Source organism: Onychomys torridus, chromosome 13 (genome assembly GCF_903995425.1).
Source record: "Onychomys torridus chromosome 13, mOncTor1.1, whole genome shotgun sequence".
Taxonomy (NCBI): domain Eukaryota; kingdom Metazoa; phylum Chordata; class Mammalia; order Rodentia; family Cricetidae; genus Onychomys; species Onychomys torridus.
The window spans coordinates 72,980,595-73,006,669 of record NC_050455.1 but is presented as its reverse complement, the minus strand read 5'-3'; the positions used below and the strand labels follow the sequence as shown (position 1 = coordinate 73,006,669).

The 26,075-nt window shown below is 48.0% G+C and overlaps 1 protein-coding gene across 1 annotated transcript; it reads right to left on the bottom strand.

The window, feature by feature from the left end:
* Nucleotides 1-1,176: 1,176 nt before the first annotated feature.
* Dipk1c (divergent protein kinase domain 1C) lies at nt 1,177-22,540 on the bottom strand. Its single transcript, XM_036205123.1, has 4 exons — nt 21,738-22,540; nt 11,869-12,528; nt 5,700-5,864; nt 1,177-3,009 (listed from the first exon to the last, which is right to left on the bottom strand). The coding sequence occupies exons 1-4, from the start codon at nt 21,924-21,926 to the stop codon at nt 2,791-2,793; spliced, it is 1,233 nt and encodes a 410-aa protein (XP_036061016.1). The 5' UTR covers nt 21,927-22,540; the 3' UTR covers nt 1,177-2,790.
* Between the last annotated feature and the right edge of the window lie 3,535 nt (nt 22,541-26,075).

Below are 26,075 nucleotides of genomic sequence, written 5' to 3'. Positions count from 1 at the left end.
TTGTGACCAAAAGATTCAGAGTAAAACAAGCCGGTTTTAATTAGGATAAAACTCTTGAAGACAGCGTTTTGTCTGTTATGAGTGTTACTAAAGCCAATATTTTCTCCTCATGAGTATGGTTGTTGCTCAGTTGGGTTAACAACAGTCAGTCTCATTTGCCACATTAAAAACATTAAATATGGGGTGGGTACATAGCTCCCTATATAGTGCATCCCTAGCTTGCCCAAGGCTCTGTACTCAGCCCCCAGAACTGCAAAACAAAACAAAAACCTAAATACTGATAATACCGTATTTGTTTATTATATTACATAAAAGTAGTATTTTGAAAGGTTTAAACATTTTTTTAAAACAAGTGAATTTCACCACAGTTTAAGAACCACTGCCTCAAAAGGAATCCTGTGTGTGTGTGTGTGTGTGTGTGTGTGTGTGTGTGTGTAAATGGGTAACTAAAAACAAGCAGAAAGGGATGCTACTGTGTTGGGTGATTATATATTGCATAGTCTCCACAGCCAATAAAAACATTTATTTCCATTTGGAATTAAATGAGAACAGCTGCTGGCCAGGAGGCTCGGGCCACGAAGGAAGACCTGCCCTTCGTTCCTGTCACTCCAGGGTGGACTCAATTGACTCCCAGTGCAGAGGCAGAGCATCAGTCCTCAAAGTAGCTAAGCCCTGAAAGGAATCCCAGGGCTTCAACCTCCCAGGCTATCTCACACTCTTCCACACCATGGAGCCCACCCAGCCCCAGCGGAGGAACAGCTGCCTCAGATCCTGCTGGGAAATGGGAGCCTCCCTCGTTCAGCAGGCCAGGCCACCTGTGAGACCCCGCTAGCCTGAGCAAGTTGGGGTTCCACTTACTTCCGCCACAGAGTGACCCACAAACTGAAAGCAAGACTTTGGGTATGGGGTGGAGGACATCCTTTAAGAAAGTCAGCTTTGCCCTTGCCTAGCAAGCACAAGGCCCTGGATTCAGTCCTCAGCTCTGGCAAAAAAAACCAACAACAACAACAAAAAAAAACGCCATGCGGTGGTGACGCATCCTTGTAATCCCAGCACTAGGGAGGCAGAGGCAGGTGGATCTCTGTGAGTTCGAGGCCAGCCTGGCCTACAGAGTGAGTTCCAGGACAGCCTCCAAAGAGAAACCCTGTCTTGAAAGAAAGAAAAAAAGAAAAAAGAAAAAAGAAAGTCAGCTTTATCTGGCAAATTTCTGGTGGGTGGGGTGAGGGGTGGGAAAGGCAGGAAACTTGCACCTCCAAACAGCCTTCAGGATCATAGCATCAGGGCTGGTGTGACCTCTGGGTGTCCTGTGTCCTCTCATGTCACTGCCCAGGGTAAGCAGGATGCAGCCTGGGTGCACAGTCCTGAGAAGAGTTCCATGGGAGTTAGAGCGACAGTTCTCTGGATTGGAAAGGTGCTATGTGAAGAGGAAAAGGTGAGGTGTCTGTCATTTTGTACATGCTTGAAACTTCAAATTTTGTCTGTTTCTCCTTGTAAGCCACTGGCGCACCTTCCAAATCCTCGAGACATCACATCTTGCTTGAGTCCCCTTTGACTGTGACTTGCAGAGGTTGGGTTCACTGCGAAACCAGAGGTCCCTGTTCTGAGCATAAGCAAGATCCTGCTGAGTACAAGGCTTGCTACTTCCACCTGGTACTCTCTGTTGGGGAGCAACACAGAGTTTGGCCTGCTTTGTGTGAGTCGGCCACTGCAGAAGACCTTCATCAAGTCCACCAAAGAGCACACGGCACCACAGCATAGCCTGATGCCCGTGGCCAGGTCTTTAGTCTCAGCCCAAACACACTGCTCCCCAGTTGTTTGTAGTCAGAGATCACCCCAGCACTCTACTTAAACTGTCTCTGTGGTGGCAAGATACACTGCGTTCTGCAGTCACGTGGTCCCTGCTTAGAAGGAAGATTGTAACGTGTGGTAAAGTGCTCCTAAAATTCTACAAAATGAAAAGCACTAAAAGCTGCCACTCCACGAACTCTCCAGTGCAAATCATGCTCCTGAAGACACAACTTTTTATTGCATTTAACTACAGGAGAAAAGTAATGCTTCTCTGCCAGCAAGATTCCTAGAGGGCACATTTTAGAAAGCCACCCCTCCACACAGGTTCCACATGCCCACACACTCACTCACCTCCATATGTATACACCCTTGTATATGCATATACGCCTGGGTATACTCAGCATTGATTCATCCATGAGCACAGACTCACAGGCAGACTGACTCCTTCATGTGTGTATACACACATACAGAAACACTCATAATTGTGAGACTTTTGTGCAATCCACTAATGTACACAGAAGCCCATGTGTATTTACACACATGGACGTACTCATATATACACAGTACACGTTCATATATACAAACATGTTCACACATGGGTGCACATATATGCACATACTTATTTGCAAACACACTCATCTGGATGCTCACATTCACACTTTCACTTGCTGATGGCTAACATGGAGCAGCTTCCTTTTGTCTCTAATGGCAAGGTAGGCAGAGGATTGCACACTGGTGACTCCACAAGTCAAATACTCTGAATCTCCTCCCTTTGCTCACTTTTGAGGAAGTGGCAGGACAGAAGTCAGCACCAACCAAGATCGAACCAAGCTGGGCAGGAGCAAGAGGGGTCCACATCACAGCCACAGAAGGGGAAGTCAATCGCACACTTCGCAAGACCATGTCAATGTCGCAGACAGCACATTTGCATAGCCAAAACAGAAGAAATCACTTGAGGGTCACGTCCTCTGTCCACTCTTGATGACTAAGGCAAGAAAGCTGCTACTTCTTCTCCTCCTGCAGCTCTCTCAGAGTGGCCTGCAGGAGCCATCGAAGCTTCCAGAACACACTGGAGGAGGCAGTCCAGGAGTTCCCAGAGGGGCCCCCATGGTGAGCACACTCCTGAACAGCCTGCTGTAGCTGCAGCCGAAGCTGGGGGGAGATGGCAGGACTCCTGTGCGTTGAGGAGAACCAGTGTCGAAATATTTTATCACAGACGACCTGAGGGGGGAACGTGAGAGGTTAATTCGGGGAAGTGAGTCATTCTAAAAGAACTAAACATTTCCCAAGACAAAGCAGAGCCCAGTCACAGGCCGCCATCTCCGTGTTAGGAGTCGGCCCCCCCTGCAGATCTGAAAGGACTGACCACATTTCAGAAAAGAAATCACAGTAGAGTCATACATAGGCAGGAGCCGTGGAGTAAGGAGTTGGCCCAGGGCGGGGCAGAGGGCAGCCTGCTCTGTCTGTCTTCTAGATGGGCTGACCCACTCACAGCAGGGTAAAATAGCTGCCTGCAGCAGTATCCCAAGAGTCAACAGAACATTTGTAAAATGTAGCATTAAAAAAAAAATCTTAACAGGTCTTATTAATAAAATCAAACCCGAGGCCAGTTATTGGGGTGAATGCTGAAAGATCAGAGAAGCGGAACGAGCCACAGCTTCCTCACCTCACCAGTTCCACAGCTGATCCTGTTTCCTCAGACTGGAAGCCTCTGAGTCCTCATCCAGAATGAATCTCAGCTGAAGTGTGCTGCTCCAAAGCCTAAAAGCTTAACCAGCCAAAAGCTTCTAGTTTCTGGTCTTCACGCCTTATATATCTTTATGCTTTCTGCCATCACTCCCTGGGATTAAAGGCTCACTTGACGATGCCTGGCTGTTTCCAACGTGACCTTGAACTCACATAGATCCAGAGGGATTTCTGCCTCTGGAATGCTAGGATTAAAGGCATTAGTGCCACCATTTTCTGTCCTCTATATCTAGTGGCTGTTCTGTTCTCTGACCCCAGATAAGTTTATTAGGATGCACAATATTTTGGGGGACACAATACCACCACATGCAAGGGTGAGCGTTTATGTTTACAGTTCTTGGAGGCCCAGAAGGAAAGGAACGTTCCAGGGGAAAGCTGTGCAGGCACAAGGCTCTGTAAGGAGCTTTTGAATGACTTTACTTTAGGGAAGGAAGAAAAAAAAAGCCACAATTTCATAGGCTTTGCTGCTAATAGGCTGTGAAATCCAATGAGGAACAAGAGCTCTTCAGATTCTTCACACATTATTTGCCTATACGTTTCGAGGTCCCCAACCCCACGGTGGGGAGCACTGCTTGGGAGCTACACAGAGAACATGCTTAACTTTCCTTTACCAGGCCTCTGTCAGCCTCATTTACCAAACACCTTCACATTCAAGAAGCACCTTTATACAAAGTGAGTTCCAGGACAGCCAGGACTGTTACATGAGAAACCTTGTCTCCAAAACAAACAAACACACAAACAAACAAAAAACCCTTGATTTTTATGTCGCTCTCCTGGCAAAGATGTTATTTAAAAATATATTTTTAATTTTCTTTTGACTATAAATCACCCTTTTCCTGTGCAAAATTTTAAATTTTTAGGAAAATCTACCATAGCTCTGTCCTCTCGAGCAGAGTCACAGGCAGGAGCTTCTGAGCAACAATGTGCATGCTCTCCTAGCATGGCCATGATGGCCACTCTAACCGCAGAACAAGACTGCTTTTGCCTCACAGCAGGCTGGGTGCAGAGCTACTGTTAACCTCTGGGCAGAACTAGAAATAGTTAACAAACCCTTATACAGTCTTATGGTGTAGTGAGGCCATTTTTAATTATTTAAAATCACATTTATTATTTACACACACACACACACACACACACCGAGCACCTTGGGAGGATGGACTAGAGGGAGGTGTGGCTGGGGTAGTGGGCAGAATGATAAAATTAATAGAATTTATAAGGCAAGAGCACAGAAAAGAGAGTGAACGTGGCAGGCAGCCATGAGGTAACCCACCTTCAGGAGCAGCTTGGACATCCTCTGGTTACACTCAGCACCTGGGCACCTGGGGGCCCAAGTTCACACCCATCCACCTGAAGGCATCAGATGAGGGTAGAAGGGGACGGTTCCACCAAAGAGAAGGGACAGTTTCCAACTGATGGAGAGAAATTCAGCCCTGGCATTGGAGTCTCCCTACCTGCAGACGCACCGTGACTGGCAAAGCTAGAGGCAATTCCTACCTGTCTACTCATCTCTGACCTCCTGGATCCACATCTTCCTTCTCCCTGTGAGAGCCCCTGCTACCTGTCCTGCCTGTCTGTGATGATGTCTGTCCAGCCTCCCCTGTTGACCCCCTTTCTCGGGACTGCCTTGCATGGTGGGTCTTAGCCTCCCTGGCCTCAGCTCTGGCTCCCATTCTTTCTCTCTGTGTGAGAATTTACAGACACTGGCAGAAAGAAGACATCTCCTTCTGTGGGAGGGCCACGGGGCTGAGAACATCCTTAGAGGTCACCTAGGCTGATGTGGCTGCTGGCTGGCTAGGCGAGTGTCCCTTCCTGTTTCAGCACTTCACGTGCATCCTGCTTGCTGCCGTAAGCTGGTCAGCCTTCCCAGACAGAAGGAAGATCGTTCTTTGACCAACAGCTTGCAAGGAGCTGCATCGCCCGGCTGGGACCTCCAAACGAGCTCTCAGAAGCAGCCTCAGGAGGAGCTGCAGAGAGAGGGAGCCGCCCACAGGGGCTGTGCTGGGACCTCTACCCATCAGACCCCTCTGGCCACTCAGGCAACCACCACCCAGACAGTAAGAAACAAGGGGTGGTGGAGAACTCTCACATCCTGCCCTGGGGGAATACAATGAACCCAGACTTGTGCAGACACAAACGTCATCTCCCCGGCTCTCAGGGCTGTTCACCTGTAGGTTGCTGTTCACGCGCTGGGCTCCACACTTGTTCACCCTCAAATCACACTTGGAAAAGCAGTCAAAGAAATTGCAGTCTTCATCTCCTGTGCAGTTTTGCTCAAGGATTTCCCTCATCTTGGGCTCAAAAAACGCCATGTCTACGTCAATAGCTACCACCTGAAATAAAAGAGGCACAGGGCAATAATGACAGCATCAGACAATAGCATGGGCCTGTAGGAGAACCCGTTCATGGCTCCTTTTCCTGTCCTGCTGTCTAATGGGTCCACATGACTGTGACCAAAGAGTTCACCTGTCGGGAGGCCATGCCCAGGCCATGCAGGAAACAGCTTATTTCCCCAGAGCATTCACAAGTGCTTCCTTTGACACAAGCTGGTATCATAAATCATGTCCCAAAGTTTGACTGTGAAAGATCTTTGATGTCACTAACTTGAGCCTAGGATTTGGGACTGAAACCACCCATCCCACCTTCATCTTTGGACCTTTCCTGGACTTTAAAGGTAGAAATATGTACAATAACTTATGAATAACAATGAATTTTCTTTCTGTTGCTTTTTGAAAGTTTGTTTTTATTTGTACTTAATGTGTATGTGTGTGTTTGTGTGCTTATATGCCACAGGTGTGCAGATACTGTAAGGCTGAAAAAGGATGTTGTCTCTCCTGGTGCTAGGCAACAGGTGGTTGTGAGTCACCTGACCTGGGTTCTGGGAACCAAAATCAGGTTCTCCAGAAAAGCAGCTAGTACCCTCAACCACTGAGCCTTCTCTCCAGCCCCCTCCTTCTGTTTCCTTTTTAACTGTCTATGACATTTGTCAGCATGAATAACAAAACAATCAGAGTTCTCTAGAGAGTATTGATATTTGAGACTAAGGCAGCAAAGTGTTGCCACAGTAAGACACAGGTAAAAATGTAGATAGGTTCATTTAAAGAGGTCAGGGGAAGGGGAAGCTTTGAAAGTCAAAAATGAGGGAGCTAAGGAGACAGCTCAGTCAGTAATGTGTGTTCGAGGATCTGAGTTCAATCCCCAGAACTCACGTTAATTAATTAATTAGCATTGTAATTCCAGAGCTGCGAAAGCAAAACCAAATAAATCACTGGGGCTCAGTAGCCAGCCAGCCAAATCTACTTGGTGAGGTTCAGGCTAGTAGGAAATCCCATCTAAAATGATGATGATGATAATGATGATGATAATGATGATGATGGTGGTGGTGGTGGTGGTGGTGGTGGTGATGATGATGATGGTGGTGGTGATGATGATGATGATGGTGGTGGTGATGATGGTGGTGATGATGATGATGATGATGGTGGTGGTGGTGATGATGGTGATGATGATGATGGTGGTGGTGGTGGTGGTGGTGATGATGGTGGTGGTGGTGGTGATGATGATGATGATGATGGTGGTGGTGGTGGTGGTGATGATGATGATGATGATGATGGTGGTGGTGGTGGTGGTGGTGATGATGATGGTGGTGGTGATGATGATGATGGTGGTGATGATGGTGGTGATGATAATGGTGATGGTGATGATAATAAAGTTTAAAGTTGCACAGCTCCTGAGGAATGGCACTGGCCTACACACAAACATACATGCATTCCCACATGCACACATATGCAAACAATCCAATACATAAGACAAAAGTAAGGAGAGTAGTATCAGAGATTTTGAAACAATCATCCTTGGTCACAATGATTAACAACAAGCATTGTATCTGCCCAAGGGTAAATACACGGTAGTGGGGCAGACGTCCTTGTGTCCTTGCAGACATGTTCTGTTTAAGCCTGTGCTGGCTTCTGTGAAAGACTGTAGATTTGACAGAGTCCATGTGACAGTCACTATCAGGCATCAGGCCCAGCCCCTTTGTGGAGGCCCACAAAAGTTTCCTAGTGAGATGTGAGCTTGCTTTACCCAGCAGGGCTGCATTAGAGAATTGTTTGACCATGTGTGCGGTTACCAGGTGATTGGAAGGGTTTGTGCTCCGCTGTGCTAGGGGAGGTCTTTTGCTCCGCCCCTTGGCATTCCTATAAAAGCCCTGTAGTAGAGAAAGAAGGGGCTGGTGGATAAGGATCCAGGCCCTCCCAAGGCTGTCCTGTGCTTCTGTCTGTCTTTCTCCCCTCTCTCCTAAAGAGTACCCTGGGGTAAAATGTGGGAGCCTGTCTCCCAGCTGGCCTTCCACATCCCTTCCCCTACCAGTCCACTTATTTATGTTTATGGTGAGAATTCCTTTTGACTCTGCTAAATTTCACATTTTATCACACCTCTGGGGGTAGGAATTATAAATTGCTATGAGAGGCAGATAATTGAGTCCCAAGATTATGAACAATGAAGGCTTCTCTGTTTATGGCACATCTGGTACCCAAGTCAACTGACCAGTCAGATGAGCCATGGGAAATGGCAGCTGAAATCAGATTCAGCATGTATAATTCAACAGCATCAACCACAAATTCCACTGTCAGAGGAAGAACTTGGGGACTGCTGGAATTTCAAATGTATCCTTCTGGCTTCCAACCAAATAGGCGTCAAAAATAAAAGACAAGAATAACTTATAAATTATGCAGATTTTCCTTCACCACCTGGATCCAAAAATGAACTCAAAACTTCTTGAGTCTGGAGTCTGCCCAAGTTCAACAGCTGATAGCCTTGAGATAAGAAGTCATCACAAAATGTGACATCTTTGACAGAACTGGCATCCCACAAGCCCTCACAGGCCATTGTGGAAATATCAGCACCCCATCCCCCACCCCTCCACCTCGTGTAGCATCTCAGAGAGGGCTCAGTTGCTGGTGCCATTCGGCTTCAGAACACATGTTCATTGAGTCTACTTTTGTTTTCTTTTTATTTTTTTCACTTAGGATTGATGCTGGAAGTGGACTGACTTCCCAGGGACTATCAGTAGAACAGCAGGAAAGACATAAATTATTTTAAAATGTGTGCAGAATAATGAGAACAAAGCACACAGAACTTCTCCTTTTTGACGATCTTTACCTAATGATAAACTCAGGCACAGCAAACAATTCATTGTTGTCGCTTGCTCTGAGGTAGTTGAATTTTTTTTCAGTTTTTTTATAAAATCTATTTATTTAGTCTTTGACAAGTTCATATATGTGTACTATGTGTCTTGAGCATATCTACCCCCACTTCTCTCTTCACACACACACACACACACACACACACACACACACACACACACACACACACACTCCAACATTTCCCCTTCCCACCTGGTGTCCTCTCCTTTTGTTGCTATTCTGGGGGAGATCCTGGGGAGCCCAGGGGCAGCACAGAAGCCTGATAAGCATTCTACCACTGAGCCACACCCCTAGCCCTATTAAAAGTGGGTGTTTTGCTTTCCTTTTTTTTTTTTTCTTTTGTGATGCTGAGAATTGAACCCAGGGCTCTGTGCACACCAGGTTGAACTCTACCACTGAGCTACATCCCAAGCCTATACAATTTATCAGCCTTTCCTGTCATTATATGGTCAACATTAACAATTAATCTCATCACTTAGCTTGGTTAAAAACACTGAAAATTACTAAGAACTGGGGGCTGGAGAGAGAGCTTGTCAGTCAAGAGCATTTGTTCTCTCAGAGGACCCAGGTTGGTTCCCAGCACCCACAGAGTAGCTCACAAATATCCATAACTCCGGTTCCAGGGAACCTGATGCCTTCTTCTGACTTCTATGGGCACCAGGCACACACATGGTTCACATACATACATGGAGGCAAACACTCATATACCTAAAATAAAACAGCAAAAGATTTTAAGTGGTACACAGACATACATCGGGCAAAACACTCATACACATAAAAGTGTAACTCACATTCTAAATGGTCTTTTATTAAAAACCTGGAGTCAGAATATTGGGGTAAATGCTGGAAGATCAGAGAGACAAAGGAGCAAACCACAGCCACTACCTCTTATCTCACCAACTCCTCGGTCAGAAAAAACTCTAGTTCTGTCTCCTCATGCCTTATATACCTCTCTGCCCAGTCATATCTTCCTGGAATTAAAGGCGTGTGTGCTTCCCAAGCAAAAGCATGAGATCTCAAGTCCTGGGATTAAAAGTGTGTGCCACCACTGCCTGCCTCTGTTTCTCTTAGACTGACTCAATCTCATGTAGTCCAGGATGGCTTTGAACTCACAGAGATCCAGACAGATCTCTGCCTCCTGAGTGCTAGGATTTAAGGTGTGTGTGCACCACCACTGCCTGGCCTCTGTGTTTAATCTTCAGGCAAATTTTATTAGGGTACACAATACATCACCACATAAAATAATAAAATAACCTAAATTTTTTAATTAATGAGAGCTATGCTAGTGAACAAACTGTCTTTATAATTTATTGTAAGGGCAAGGACCATTCTCTCCTGATTCCTGGCACCCTCCCCAGCCTCTGTGCCCCCCTCACCCCCATTTGTGACACTGTTCCTCTCATCTCCCAGTGAGAGGCAGATTTATTTTTTAATTTATACTACGTAGCCTAGAATGCATTGCAGCTCCTGTGCATCTAAAATAAGAACAGCAACAAAACAATCAGGGGGCCCTTCCTAATACTTCTCAACATCAAGAGAATCGCAGACTTCATCCTGAACAAAACGACCCAAGTAGTGTCCTCTGCTCACACCTCCTGGGGCACCAGACTGGAAACATTGATGACAATCCTGTCTTGAGCAGGAAGCTCCTCACCGGCTTGAAAGGCGGGCCTGTGTGATTTGGGGTCACCTTTATTTCTCAGTTGTTCATTTGCCAGTGCTGCTTAAGGCCTGAAGGCCTGTGCTGCGAGACTTGGAATCTTCTGTTCTCTTGCCTCATCTATAAGACCCTCTCCCACTCCTCAGGGCAGGAGGTCAGCCCAGGCTCAAGAATAAAACTGACCTTCTGGAAGCAGGAGTCAGGGGAAGGTCTCAAACTTGAACACAGACCAGAGCCACTGAGAAGGTATTAGCTTGCTTGTGTGTTTTTGAGACAGGATCTCATCATGTAGCCCAGGCTGGCCTTGAACTCACCATCTTCCTGCTTGATCTTCCTGCATATTGGATTGGATCACAGGTGCTACCTCAACCCTCTCCAGAGTCTCAGATTCAGTAGGTCTGAGGTGCAGTGTGAGAATTTACATTGTGAGGCTGCTAAAGGCACTTGTTAACAAACCTAGACCTGAATTCACCCTGCATGGTATTAGGGACAGAACCATGGCCCACAAGTTGACACTGAGCCTCTCTGCGTATGCTGTGGCATTCACGACTCCCACATACAAGATAAATAAGTAAATGTAACAGCAAATGGAACTTGCATTGCTAACAAGTTCTCTGATAAGGGTAACCAGTAATAAGTCTCCAGGGAGGAGTGAGGACTCACGGTAACAGTGTTCTACCTCACAAGCTCTTCCCTCCCCTCCACTGTGGGTCACAAATGGACCCAACATTGTTCTCTCATGCAGGTAATCACAGCCATTGAAAGCTCAAGGAGACAATGGCTATGTCATGCCCAGAGTAGAGCATTCCACACTACGATGTCCCTAAGACTCGGGTGGTTATATGCCCCATCTCAGGTGGCTATGTCCCCAGAACTCACAATGGCTATATCCATACCTCAAGTGACTGTGACAAGACTTTCTGGAAGTAGAGGGTAACTGCTCATCTTTCTACAGCAGGCTTCTGCTCACTGAGCTGGAGTCTTCCCCACTAGGATACCCGAACTCCACATGCCTCTCTAGACATCCTGTTGCAGACTTGAAACTGACTAGAATCTCTCCAGAAGAACAAGGTTTGAAGGCAGTGACCATCTCAGCATCCAGGTGCTGTGGACCCAGAATGCCTGGCCTGGAAGGGGCTGTTCTCCCCATCTGCAATCCGGGAAGCCTACCCTCCACAGACCACACAGATCCTGTACTGGCACTAACTAATCATCATAGCTGCCCTCAAGAAAATGAGGCACTTCCTCTGCTTCCTGCCTGGCCTCTACCTCCTATGGGCTCCTTCACTGATGATGGGGCTATTTAAATCCTCTTGTCTGCCTGGCAAGGAAGCGGTCTGGAACGGGAGTGACCAGGAGCCACAAGACTGCCCAAAGTTACACTGGCCTCCTTCTGGAAGCCAACACCTCACTCCCTCCCACACAGACCAGAGTCTCTTCTCTCTACCACAAACATGGCAGCCTGCCTCCACTTACCGTGAAGTCCCTCTTGATGGCAAAGTTCTCAGGCTTGACATCACAGAGGTGGAGGCGGTGGGAGAAGTCACTGTCGAAATGGCTCACCATGTCCAGGAAGCTGAGAGCAATGTGGCTAATAGCCTGTGCCTGGCCAGCATCATCCAGTGGGAAGAGAGCCCTGTGGTGAGGGCTACCGGCAGCCAAGTACTCCACTGCATAAAAGTGGCCACAGGATCCCAGCACGGGTAGGATGTGGCGGCTCAGATCTGGCAGCAGGCTGAAGTACACGTATTCCTCTTGCTGGAGCAGGGACCACGCACTGGCCAGCTGTTGCCGCCAGCCAGGGCCCTGCCTGGCAGGCCACAGGGGAACTATGCTGTTGTTGGGCAGCTCCAGGCCCAGTGTGTTCTTGACTTCCCCAGCCACCATCAGGAGCAGCTCAGCCTCGGGGATGCTCGGGGCACCTGGCCCCATTTCCTCCTCCAGCAGATTGAGGGGTGGGAAGCTGGAGAAAGCCTCCCTCTTGGATTTGAGGACCACAGTCCGGCCTCTCCACTGGGCCTGCAGCACCTTCTTGCCACGCTCATAATACAGGCAGCGCTGGTACAGCAGCTCCCCGGCCACACACAGGTCCTCGCACAGGGCACCTGTGAGCCAGCCGCCGCGGTAGTCCTGGCACTGGAACGGAGGGAACAGTGGGTCACAACAGGGCAGGGACAGAGGACAAGGGACAACACATAATGGCATCCTGCACTCAAGGCTTTGTAATTAGTAGAGGAGAGAGACTGTCCAGATGAAGAGTGCTGGAGACCGTCCAAAAGCATCTACAGCATATAAACCCCCATTCACCTTATTCCTTACACCGTCCTAAGACAGGAATAAAACCCACAGTGTCTTTTCTCCCTGCTTTGCTTATTGTAACACGCCTGAATGATCCATGGTGGACACTATGCAGTGTGGCACTGTGGACAAATCCCTGGACCAATAGCGTTAAGCCTGAAGTTTCCTCCAGCTGGGCTGCAGTGTGCCCAGCATGCCGCCTCCCTGGCCAGAGCCTCCGCACCCCCCTCTATATTTTACTGCTCTGCCTCCCCTGCGCAGAGACTGGACAGCCCAGTGAGAGGCACATGCAGAGAGTAAAAAGGACGTCCCAAGGCCAGTTCTACAAGACGGCCTTTGGGCCACAGTCAGATACATCATCGAGTTCTTTTCAAAGATGGCCTAGGGTTGTTTCACATCAGTCAGCTTTATTGTTCCTGAGTCGATTATAAGATGTGCCTTAAAGTCAAGAAAATAAACCTCTAGTGCTTAGACACAAATAATTTCAAAACCAGAAACTGTCTGGAAACCACAAGCTTTCCTGACTCATTTGGGTCACATGTGGTGTCAAGCGAGGCTGAGATGATGAGGCATTTACAGCCCCTGTTTGATGCTGTGACTGTGTCCATCTGCCTAAGAACTCCTAATCTGCCTGATTACTGCTGCCACAATGTCCCTGTACCATGCAAAGAGTGTGAATTCCAAACCCTACGGAACCACTGAGTACTGTAAGAGTTGTGGACTTTCATGAAAACCGAAGGTGAAGCGTTCAAAGTGCCTGTTAACAAAGGACACAGCTGTGCGTTGGTGCATGCTTCGCTCGGCCACCTTATCACCTGAAGCCTCAAGATCTGAACTGCCCTCCCCAGTGGCTTCCTGCTGAGAGGTCTCTCCTGCTGTGGTGGACTTTAGAACTCTCTGGACCGCAGAGACTGAAGATCAGGCTAGTCAAACACCAACTTACCAGCCTTCTCACAACAGTTCTGCAGATAGAGTCTGGGACCCAGGGCTGGAGAGATGGCTCGAAGTCCATCTTTGCCTTGCCGAGGACCTGGGTTCAGACTCTAGAACCACATGGCACCTCACAGCCATCTGTGACTTCAATTCCAGGGGGTCTGACACCCACCTGGAATTAACATCAGACACACATGGAGCACATACGTAAATGTAGTCAAAGCTCGTATAGATGAAATATAATTTTAAAATAGAAAGAAAGCACTGGCCCTGATCTCCCAGCTAGACAATGGCACCTAATGCCTAGACTTTTGTTGGTGGCTGTGGTGATGGTGGTGGTGGTGGTGGTGGTGGTGGTGGTGGTGGTGGTGTGGTGGTGGTGGTGGTGGTAGTGGTGGTGGTGTGGTGATAGTGGTGGTGGTGGTGATGGTGGTGGTGGTGTGGTGATGGTGGTGGTGTGGTGGGTGGTGGTGGTGGTGGTGGTGGTGTGTGTGTGTGTGTGTGCACACGCGTGTGCGCACGCTATATGCCTATAGATATGGAGGCCAGAGGTCAATTGTGGGTTTCTTCCTGTGTTACTCTCTACCCTTTTTTTTTCCTTGAGACAGGGTCTCTCAGTGAACTGGGAACTCACTATTTTGACTATCTCTGCTGGCCACTAAGGCCCAGGCTCTGCCGGGCTCTGCCCCACCCCCAGTGCTAGGGTCACAGGTGCACGCCACCATGCCTGACTTTCAGTGAGGATGTAAACTCAGGTCCTCATGCTTGTACAGCAAGTACCTACCCACTGAGACATTTCCCCAGCCCCCTTCGAAAACCAACAGCCATAATGCAACTGTATGAACGTAACCAGGTAACACTGTTTAAAATGGTCTTGCTTGGAGTTGTGCTCAGGTGCTGTGAGTTCTTAAGTCTTGACATCTCGTGGAAGAAATGCTGTCCTTCAGCCTCAACTCTGGGACCTCTTTCCAAGGCACGGGAGCAGGAAGTGAGTGTGGGAAGGCTGGAAACCTTTGTGTCAGTCACTCTGCTTATGTGCTCCCATAGCACTCTGGAAGGAACAGCCAGTCCGGCTTCTCAGAGGCCTTCCCCGATGGTCTTGGCAAGGTTAGGTACTGAGACAACCAGTGAGTGAGAAGATGTGGTCATACAACAGTACGTGTCATTCAGTGTGTGTGTGTGTGTCTCCTACTTTATCTGGTATTTATAGTTTCACATCACTATAAGGAACCAGATAAGAAAATTGCAATAGTTTCTTGAGTTCCTTTCAAATGAAGCAAGAGAAACTGTGTGATCGAAACGTGGCTTGGATCAATTCCACAGGCATTTCTCTGATGTTACTGCATTAGGAATTTAAATGAAAAATGCTCTTGCATGAAGTACAGGGCAGAACTGAGAAAGAAGGAGTGGCATGTGTGGGAAGGGAGAGGACCTGACTGGGAGCTGCAGAATCTCACAGGGCCGCATAGGGCTGTGAGAGGAGCCGGTCCCCAAGGAACCTAAAGAGACCCTGGAGACGAGGTCACGGGCAAGACCTCAGCCAGGCCACTGAGCTGGTCTCCTTTGCTTATGCATTAAAAGTGTGTGTGGCAGGGGAATCTGATGACCAGGACCCTCACTCTTCTTGTCTAAACTGTGGCTATCATCGCCATAAACCATGAGTTACACCTGCAGACTCTGGAGCCAGCGAGTCCCATCAAGATTAGTCTGGAATAAGGCCTTAAGGCTTTGTCCCCAGCTTGACACAAACAAGTTAACAAAGACAACTTTCCAGGTTAACCCATCTGTGAGTGAGCTCTCATGGGGCCACCTTCTTGCCACAGCTCCCAGACTTAGTTCACAGCAGAACCTTCAAGGCTCCTGAGTAACTGCAGAGCATAGCATGAACACAGCAGGTCAGCTTTGGCTCTGCCCCTCATGGCTATGCAGCTTGTTTCTAAGCATGTACAATCAGGACAACTGTCCAGCGTCGGGAGGTGTCACAAGGTCCAACAGTCAGAGGCACCATCACTAGCATTGTGGCCCAGGGCAATGCATTCTCCCCTCTCAGCCTCCCAGAGCCGGCTGTGAGAGAGTGGGGTCAGGACGTCTTCGTGGAGGACCCAGGCTGACCTCAGCGCTAATGGTGGAGAGAGCCTGTCAGACAGTGGAGCAGAGGGTGGTTCTGTGATGGCCCAAGTGAAAGGGTACTTCAGAACGAAGAGCTAAAGTTAATGCATGGACCCAAGGCCATACTGGAATAGTCTATCCAAAATGCTATTCCAGGGCCGGGAAGATGGCTTAGCAGGCAACATGCTTGCTGCACAACTGTGAGAATCTGAGTCTAGATCCCCATTAGATGTGTTAACACTCATCTGTAACCCCGTGCTCCTACAGCAAGGAGGCAGAAACGAGAATCTCTGGTACACCTGGTGGTAACCAATGAAGAGACTCTGTTTCAAACAAGGTGGAAAGTGAGGACCAACACCCAAGGTTCCACTCTGAACTCCACACATGCTCTGTAGGATACATGTACACATACACATGCACACACTCATGCACACAAATACACACACACATACACATGCACACAACATACACATACACATGCACACACACATACACATACACTTGCACACACATACACACACATGCACATACACACATATACATGCACACATACATACACATACACACACACACACACACACAGAGAGAGAGAGAGAGAGAGAGAGAGAGAGAGAGAGAGAGAGAGAGAAAAGAAAGTCTAAAATTCTGCTATTTCAAACTTGGCACAGTGATCCTAGCATGGGGAAACTGGGACAGAGGACTGCCATATTTTGAGGCCAGCCTGGTCGGTAGTGAGACACTGTCTCCAACAAACCTCACCTCCAGAAAAGTCCTTGTCCTGTCCCCATCTCACTTGACAAGCTTCCCAACCTGCTTCTATCAAATTCTCAGAAAACTTCCTCGGTCCTGGTCTCTCTCTGCTCCCAGCTCTCATTAAACCGCCATGTGAATGTTGTCTGTGTTGGGCCCCCAGCATATTACTTTATACACAGATTGGTTTCAGCAGTGAAATAAAACAAAAACCATTGAAATGTCCAGGAAACCCACCCCAGCAAATCTGAGTCAGGAGATACTTTGAACAAGGACGTCATTACTGAGTTTGTAACAGCCGACCGGGTGAGGGGTGGTGGTCATGCCAACTGCTTTCTGGAGCTGAGCACATTGGCTTGCTGGGAAGCCCAGTGTCAGAAAGGGCAGGATGTGAAGTGGGGTGACCAGAGGCCCCAAAGCCTGCCAGCTACTACAAGTTCTCAATGGACAAGAAAGAGAATCTGACATTAGAGTGAGCACTCGGAAGCATACCTGAGTGCATTTATTGCAGAGTGGCCGCTGTAACTTTGTGTCTGATGCATGCTTTGCACACAGGTACCTTTATTACAGAGCAGCTTCTGTTACTTTGTGTCTGATGCATGCTTTGCACACAGGTACCTTTATTACAGAGCAGCTTCTGTTACTTTGTGTCTGATGCATGCTTTGCACACAGGTACCTTTATTACAGAGCAGCTTCTGTTACTTTGTGTCTGATGCATGCTTTGCACACAGGGACATTTATTACAGAGCAGCTTCTGTTACTTTGTGTCTGATGCATGCTTTGCACACAGGTACCTTTATTACAGAGCAGCTTCTGTTACTTTGTGTCTGATGCATGCTTTGCACACACTTACATTTATTACAGAGCAGCTTCTGTTACTTTGTGTCTGATGCATGCTTTGCACACAGGTACCTTTATTACAGAGCAGCTTCTGTTACTTTGTGTCTGATGCATGCTTTGCACACAGGTACGTTTATTACAGAGCAGCTTCTGTTACTTTGTGTCTGATGCATGCTTTGCACACACTTACATTTATTACAGAGCAGCTTCTGTTACTTTGTGTCTGATGCATGCTTTGCACCTTAGCTCCCACTGTCTTCTATGGATGGTAAACTCTCTTGCCTGTGACAGGCTAGTTACTCGCACTAAACTACGCTCTCTGGAGCTTGGCATGCCTGTGTCTGTCGGATACAGAGAAAGAAGGTCCAGCAAATAAGAAACCAATAAGCTCAACATACAAATTGCAAGCTTAAAGGGTAATTTGGAAACTTTCATTGTGTGACTGTTAATGGCTGGGTTTTTTATTAGCAGCATATCCTACTGTTTCAACAAAAGTTGTTTAAGTCTGTATTAAAAAACTGGACTATTTCTCTCCCTCCCCATCTCTAGGATTACAATCATGTGCCACCATGCCTGGCTTTTTAAATGACTTCTGGGAACAGAACTCAGATCCTCATAGTTGTGAGGAAAGCCTTGCCAGCTCAGCTGGCACAGTCCTATAGCAATAAACCACACAGCAAGTCCGTGTTTCCCGTGGATGTGCACAAACACACATCGTCACATCCCTCCCCCTCCAACTCCTCCCATGTCCCCTTCCCGAAGTCGTGACCTCTTCCTTAAATATTATAGTATATGTGTAACACGTGTGCACAACTTACTGAGTACATTCGGCATTGCTCGTTTACACATGTTCAGGGCTAACCCCTTGAGATTGGATCACCTGTGAGGCGAAGAAGCACTAAGTGCCTACGTAATTAGCAGCACTCAGACTTCCTGAGGATAGTCCTTCCCCAAGAAGTTGCCCTGAGTGTTGTGAATTCTCAGAAAGAAGCCCTCCCTCCACCCCCCGCCCACCCTGCCAATCATGCCAACCCTCCTCGACAAACGTGGCTGAAGCTTTGTAGAAAGGCTGCTCATGACTATGAAATCTTTCTGGGCAGAGCTCCAGGCTGCCGGGGCCCCTGGGGCTCTATCATCACACAAAAAAGATAGGCCTACCCTTTTAGAAAGGAGAGAGAGAGAGAGAGAGAGAGAGAGAGAGAGAGAGGAAGGAAGGAAGGAAGGAAGGAAGGAAGGAAGGAAAGAAAGAAAGAAAGAAAGAAAGAAAGAAAGAAAGAAAGAAAGAAAGACGGGAGGGAAGGGAAAAAGGAAGGAAGGAAGAAAGAAAGCGAGAGAGAGAGAGAGAGAGAGAGAGAGAGAGGGAAGGAAAGGAAGGAAGGAAGGAAGGAAGGAAGGAAGGAAGGAAACCCTTACCATAGGCAACCGTACTAAATCCCATAGCACCTAACTAGTCCTGAAGCAGTTAAGGTTTCTGAATACTACAATCTATGGGGAGACTGTTGAGGCTTTGAAAACAGCAGCTATGTAGGGTGAGGAACCCACAAAGCTGCTTCTCAAGGTTGCCATATACAGGCTTCTTACCACCTCAGGGTCTCTACTGTCGAAGGCACAGACCAGTGTCTTGGATCCTCAACACATTTAGTTTATCAAGCAGGACAATGTTATGTGGCCTTCCCAGACTTAATTTTCCATCTGCAAAATGGGAGGTTCTAATATTGAATACTTCATAGAGTTGTTGCAAAGATTAAGTGCAATAATATGGTTTGTAGCATTGAGCACGCTGCTGGGCAGAGTGGACATAGACAGGTACCGGCTGTGAGTGTCTCTGCTCTTGATTCTGCTCTGGAAGGTGCTTGTCTGCAGAAGCTAGGGGTGTCGACAATTATTCTCCCCAGCCACTTCTCAGCCCAGCAGAGCTTCACAACTTCACAGCCAACCCAGAAGGAGTACCCCTTCCTCAATTACAGGGTAACTGAAAAGTCACACAAAGGGAGCAGGGAAGACACTGGAAATCCAAAGGACCCAGGGCTTGAAGCTGTCAAAACAAGTCAAGCTGGCTTTCCAAGGAATTCTTGTCTTTGCAAGTGCAGGAGACCCTAGGGGGACTTGCAGACCCTCACCCCATCCATCCTCCAACCAGCTTTTGACCGCCTGGTTGCTGTCTTCTACAGGTGTGCTTTCCTTACTGGCCGGCAATGCCACCTGCCACTCTGGGGCCTGGGAACACAGGCTGCCAGCATGGGAGACTCACCAGGACTCCGGCTCGCCAGAGAGAACCTCCCTTTGGCTCTAATGTCTTGTGTGCTCTGGGTACTCAGAGTGAAAGCTAATGAGAGTCTGGAGGCCAGTCAGAAAATAACAACCGGTTTTATTATGTAGGATGAAAGCCAGGCAAAATGCAAAGTGCTGCGGGAGCCAGGACACAGAGGCCCGATTCAGATCCAGCCCTCAGGAGCCACAGTGCCAACCTCTGCTTGGCAGCCGCCTGGCTGGAACAGCATTCTAGTCTGCCCTAATTTAGGGTATTAGGTAAACGTTGAGTCAAGGTACTTTCTCAGTTTTGCCTCAGCAGATTCAGAATGAAGGCATCGAGAAAGGAGGTGCAAACATAAAGAGAGACGTTTGTTGTGTGAAGAAGTCACACAGGCATCCACAATGTTCCCCACAGCGGTTCACCTGGGATTCCAGCAAACTTTGGAGAAATGGCTTTGGGAATTTGGCAAGAGTTAAGATTGAGAGCTGTCAAAGACAGAATCAATCTTTTCAGCTCTCTGTCAGACTAAAAATGATCCCATATGCCTGCACTGAAGACATATTGGTAAAGCTTCTAAACAGAATTGGTTTTAATTTACAGCCTGGAATGCTGGGAAAGTTATGACTACCAATTACTTAAATTATATCAGTCAATTTAATTTCCATTAGGCCTTTCTCAGCATGACCAAAGGTAAATAAATAAATAATGGGCTTTGTGTCCTATTTTAATCTAAAAGAGTATATCAAGTTTGTAAATGGGACCTGGGTCTTAGCCAAACTATTAAATTTTGTTGTCTTAGTCAGCCAGCTTCACCAAAATAACAGGGAAAGATCTCTACATGGGAAGGGATTTTTAGACGGTTATCAGGAAAAATCAATGAGACTTTGCAACTTAAAACTTGATAGAAGTTCAGTTAAGCAGTGAGCAGTGGACGACAGAGAGTCATGTCCCTGTGTCAAGGAAGCAGGTTAACAGGGTGACAGCAGCACCATTTATTTAGTTCAGAAACATGCTTTGGTTGCTTATTTTTTTCCAATCTCCTTTGAAAGAGCCTTAAAAAAAATACTTAATACGTTTTGAAGTTCTCACAATCTGAAAACAAAACAAAAAACAAAAAACCACCTTTATAAGCAAGTGCACTGAAACCCGTGCGCCCCCCTCCCCCACACACACACCAGCGTTTCTTCGAGGGTTCAAACCAAATGAGCAGGTGGTCACTATTTTAGGATGTGAATTGTCACCGATAGGAAGCAAGTACAGGCTACTTTCTCATCCTTTCTAAAGGCCTGGGACTGGAAAGGCTGCCTGTGCTCAGGTCTCCCTTAAGCATAAATTCCCAAGCAGAATACCGGGGAGTGCGGTGGGGGTGGGGATGAGCATTTTACTTCATGGAAGAAGGCCCCGGGGCATTCAGCAGTCCCCTGATCAGATGTTTCTTTCTATCCACTACAGCTCCGGGCCAGGTTATGGAGCAGCTTTGTGAGACTCCTCTGACCAACTCGCTTTAGGGGACCACCGTGAAGCACGGACCCTGGTCGAGCAGGGGACGCTGGCTCCCTGGCTGGCTAAGCTTCTAAGCTTGCTTCTGCCTCCTTTCCTTAGGACCCGAACAGCCAAAGGCCTTATCTTTTAGGTTACTGGGAGAAGGAGCCCAAACAGCAATCACGTGGTTTGAGCAGGTCGGGGGTGATCCGGCAGCCCTGGTGGAAACACTTAAGGGCGGTGGCCCAAGGGGCGAGGTAGCCCAGGAAGGAGGCGTATCCTCCAAAGCTGGCCACCTGAATTGGTTGTAGCCACCAGAGACCAGGAATCACGGGCAAACTTTCTTCTGGAGTCGAGGTTCAGGGTGTGCCGCCAGAATACTGTCCCGGGATGCAAGACTAATTTTGGAGAAAAGGGGAGGGATGCCCCAGATCCCTGCAGCGGATCCCTGCAGCGGATCCCTGCAGCGGACCCCTAGTCCTTTGCCTCGGAATTTCCTGCACGTGTAGGGCCCTCCACTCCCGTTGGCAGGTGTCCCCGGGCCACCCCATTCCCCGGTTGGGATGGTCGCTGCGATGCTGCAACATCACAGGTGACGCGGTGACCGAGGACCCGGGGAAGGTGTCTGGGAACCCACCCCGGACGCGCGACAGTGGGCAATGCGGCGGCGGGACCTACCAGCGCGGCCAGGATGCGCCGGCTCTTCTCGTCGGTGCAGCGCTCGGAGAGGACGCTCGGGTGCGCGCGGAGCAGCAGCGCGGCCGCCAGCACCCAGCCGGCGGTCCAGGCGGCGAAGGCGAGCAGCGCGCCCCGCCGCCAGCGCCCGCATCGGGCAGCCCGGCCCCGCGCGCCCGCCGCCCGCGCCATCGCCAGCCCCGCGCTCGGGTCGCCGCTCCGCAGCTCCAGGGGCGGGGAGGGGGAGGGGCGGCGGGAGGGGAAACTGGCCTGGGGCACAGCCTAGGAGTCTGCGTGGGGATCCGCTCCCGGCTTCTGCGACCTACCCACCCTAGTCACCTTTTCCACTTTTCTTCCCCAAGACTAAGCCTCCCGCTTCTCCGCATGGCCTCACCTCTCCCCTCTTTCCTAGACCGCCGCCCACTGTCTAGCCCCAGCACTTGCCCCTTCCCAGGACCCCACTGGATCCCTCCACCCTCTAGGCTGCTGTTCTTTGCTCATCCCCACCCTCTCCACCAAATCTGAGCTCAGTTTAGGATCCCTCCCGGCTTCCAGGAGTGAGATTTTGAGGTGTTGGGAGAAATGGGGACAGTGAGGGACCACCGTTGGCAATACCCGGACCGTCCCTTCCAGGGAGCGCGGGATCAAACTGCAGCCACTCCGACCGCGGAACTTGAGGGCTTCCTTCTCGGAGTGAAGAGGGACAAACTGTCAGTGTTAACACAGCAGGGAGAAAGGTTCACCAAAGCGTTTTCCCCAGCTTGGGTCTGGGTTGCGCCTGTTGGTGTATTCTTGAGCCCCTGTTCTCCAGACTTTTCTCCAGCGAAAAGAGAATGCACAGTGGGTGGTACGCTCAGAGTCCTGCCCCGTATTGTCAGCATCTGAAAGAGTTAGGGCCTCTGCTCAGGCGTTCACCAGACAAAAGCTTGTTCAGCAGGGCTGCTTGGAAGCCCCATCCCAGACTCCCTCCAGCTGCCCTGTCCCCTAACTTCTCAGGCTCCATTTCTCACCCTGATTAAGCATTCTCTAAAGACCTCTAGGAAACTAACTTGGTCTGTTCTGCAAGTATCTAGTTAAACTTCGCTTTGTGGCTGGCTCTGCGGTAGCTGCCTCCCAGAATTTTAAAACATAGTGAATACTCGGCTTTAAGATGCACTTCGGATATTCCACAAACAAATATCCTCTAAATACACCAGACTGTGGGGATTTGGGACCACCCAATCAATCACAACAATACTTCATAAGCTCCCTCCAAGTGAGTCCTCACCTCCTTCTGCTTCCCCAGGACATATGTGACCATGTGAATGTTCTCAGAAGCAGCCCTGTGGAAAGGTCCCATCTCACTAGTGGTCCCAGAGGACAGAACCAAGAGTACAGGCTTCAGCCCCTCCACAGGTGTAGCACAGTGTGTAATCCCAACTTCAGGAAGATGAGGAGGGAGCATGGGGAACTTCGGAGCAGATCATATAGTGAGGATCCCCCTCCCCCACCACCCTGTCAAAAAGGAAAAGCAGAACGAAAGTGTCGCCACTTTTCTTAGGAAGAGGGTGAATTGTAAGACTCAGGAAGTTTTCAAAACCTACAAGACTCAGGACGTGCGTCCCTGTGACCACATAACTGGTGAGCAATTGTTGGAACACAGGACACAAAGACAGTTTTTAAAAATAAATTTTTAAGTTTTTCTTATTTTTTGAGATTATGTCTTTTCCCCCTTCCCTTTTCTCTCTCCAAAACCTTCCAGATACCCTTCCTTACTCTTTCAAATCCATGGACTCCTTTTTCATTAATCGTTGTTGTTGTTGCTGTGTGTGTAAACATATATTCCTAAATACTCTGCTCCTTCTGTATAATGTTACTTATATTATGTTTTCAGGCCTGACCATTTCATACTGAACAACCAGTTGGTGTGCTCTTTCCTGGGGAAGAGTATTTTTTTTTTTTTTAACTAAGGAATAAAACCTATGAGGAATGGAGGCAGAGCATGGTGGTGCAGATCTTTATCCCAGAATTCAGGAAGCAGAGACAGGCAAATCTCTGTGAGTTCAAGGCCTGTCTGGTCTACACAGCAAGTCCAAGATAGCCAAGGCTACATTGTGGAAACCTGTCTCAACAAACCAACCAACCAACCTATAGAGAATGGGAAGCAAACTTTGAAATTAAAATTAATATTAAAATTAAGTTTTACTTTGTGACTTTTAAAATATATTATTAAGCAAACAGCATTTTATGAAGTATGCAAAACAAAAAAAATGCAATTCCACAATAAAGAGATCTATTTAACTTTTAACCTTGTTTGAACACAGCAGTTGAAGCATTCTTCAGAGCCTGAAATTAAAGGCCCTCCACAGAACTGCCATACCGCTGTGCACTTTGTACACACACAAAGCCAGAAAAGGTGAAGTCCATCAGCTCCCAGCTCACTGTGCCCTTTTCCTGGGGGGGGGGGGGGGGGGCGTTGATTCTGTAGAATTCAAAATGACTGATAGGCCTGATGAGGACAGGGGATGGAGGTCTAGGGGTCGGAAAAAAATGTACAATATCGACAGTGGGATATGGCAGGGGGCATTGTATCAACTTGACTTAAACAGGTTCTAATTCCTCAAATAAACCATGAAACCTAACCGACTGTCCCTCACTCCCTTACCACAGAGCAGCACTGGAGTCATAATACTGAGGATCAATGGAACAACAATTCCACCACTGCAGCAAACTTCCTTTCCGCAGATCTTCATGAAACTGTTTTCCTTTGCCTTGCCGACAACGGGAATTCAACTCTGTATCACCTCTGAGTCAAAAGTCCTACAAGCAGACAGAAGTACCCCCAAGACACCCCAGATCCTAGAGTTCGGCGCCCATGGCCCACACCCAAGTCTTTATCATTTTGTTAGTTTCATCACTGTGACAAAACCTGGACAAAAACAGTTGAAAGAAGGAAGAACTTTAGGGACTTCAGTCCACAGTAACCTGGCTCCATGAGGCAGACTATTACTGTAGCAAACGGCTGCTCCGCATATGGCAGCCAAAAGACAAAAGCCAGATGGGAAGGGGAGGAGGTAAGATCAATCCCCAGTGGCCTGCCTTCTCCAGTCAGTCTCTTACAGCCTACTTTCCAATACCTCCATCAGAACATCAATCAATGGACTGATCCATGGACTAGCCCATGACCTAATCACTTCTCAGTGATTAGAGCTATCAGCTAGGGACCAAGACTTCAATACACGAGCCTTTTGGGGTATACCTCATACACAAGCCATAATAAGGGCTCCCTGACACTCAGCCAAGTGAACACATCCTGCTTCTGAGATGTTCCGTTTCAATTGAGCATCCCTGGCACAGCCTTGATGCAACATGGTCACTGAACTGGAGATCCTCAGCGGTGGGGCTGTATCTTCACTGTGTTCTATAGTCTTCAATATGGTACTCATTGCAAAATTTGCCCTGACATGCCTGATGCAGAGGAGAGTAGAATTCAGGGCTAGCATTTCCTCCAGAAGATCAGAAAGCTTTGAGCACCCCAAAGAATTTTTCTTGAGAACACGCTTCTAACATGTAAATATTCCTAGCTCATTTCTGGAGGCTAAGCTGAACAGTACAGATACGTTGCAGGGTGAGGAATGGGTTTGAACATATCCTTTGGGGTCTGAACTTGTCCCTTGACAGCTGAGCTTGTCACTCAGGGCAGGATACAAATATGTTGCAGTAGGCCACAATTGGAAGAAACTGTATGTAATTCTGCAATTTTCTAGACACGTGGGGTTGCTAATTCTCATCCTCCTAAATTCTACAAACTTAAAAACACTCCTAAAAAGTTCTTGATAACACACTCACTTGCAACTACAAAGTATTTTATTTAATTGTATTCATTAGCTTGTTCATGGCCACTAGAGACACAGATGCAAGGACTATGAAGAAGTGGTATCCCATGCAGAGTGAAGACCTCTCTATTCTATACGATTGTCAGTGGAAAGGACACCACTAGGAGCCCATTTACTCACTGCTCAGTTCAATGTTCTCAATATACAGAGATAGATAGATAGATAGATAGATAGATAGATAGATAGATAGATAGATAGGTAGATGGTAGATAGATAGATAGATGGTAGATAGATAGATAGATAGATAGATAGATAGATAGATAGATAGATGTTGAAGTGAGCATGGAAAATACTCAGGACAATCCACTTTTCATCACTATGACAAAGACTCAGAAGCAAATCAATGCAAAGGGTAACCTTCATACACTGCACTTGGAGTGCCAGCTAGTCTACCCACTGTGGAAGTCAGTATGGAGGTTTCTCAAAAAGCTAAAACTACATCTACCATATGACCCAAGTTTGCCAC

Coding starts and splice junctions, on each gene's coding strand:
- Dipk1c (XM_036205123.1), bottom strand. CDS start 21,926: ATGGCGCGGGCGGCGGGCGCGCGGGGCCGGGCTGCCCGATGCGGGCGC. Junction 5,865..11,868: donor CCATCAAGAGGGACTTCACG/GTAAGTGGAGGC, acceptor CTTTTATTTCAG/GTGGTAGCTATTGACGTAGA. Junction 3,010..5,699: donor GCGTGAACAGCAACCTACAG/GTGAACAGCCCT, acceptor TTCCCCCCTCAG/GTCGTCTGTGATAAAATATT.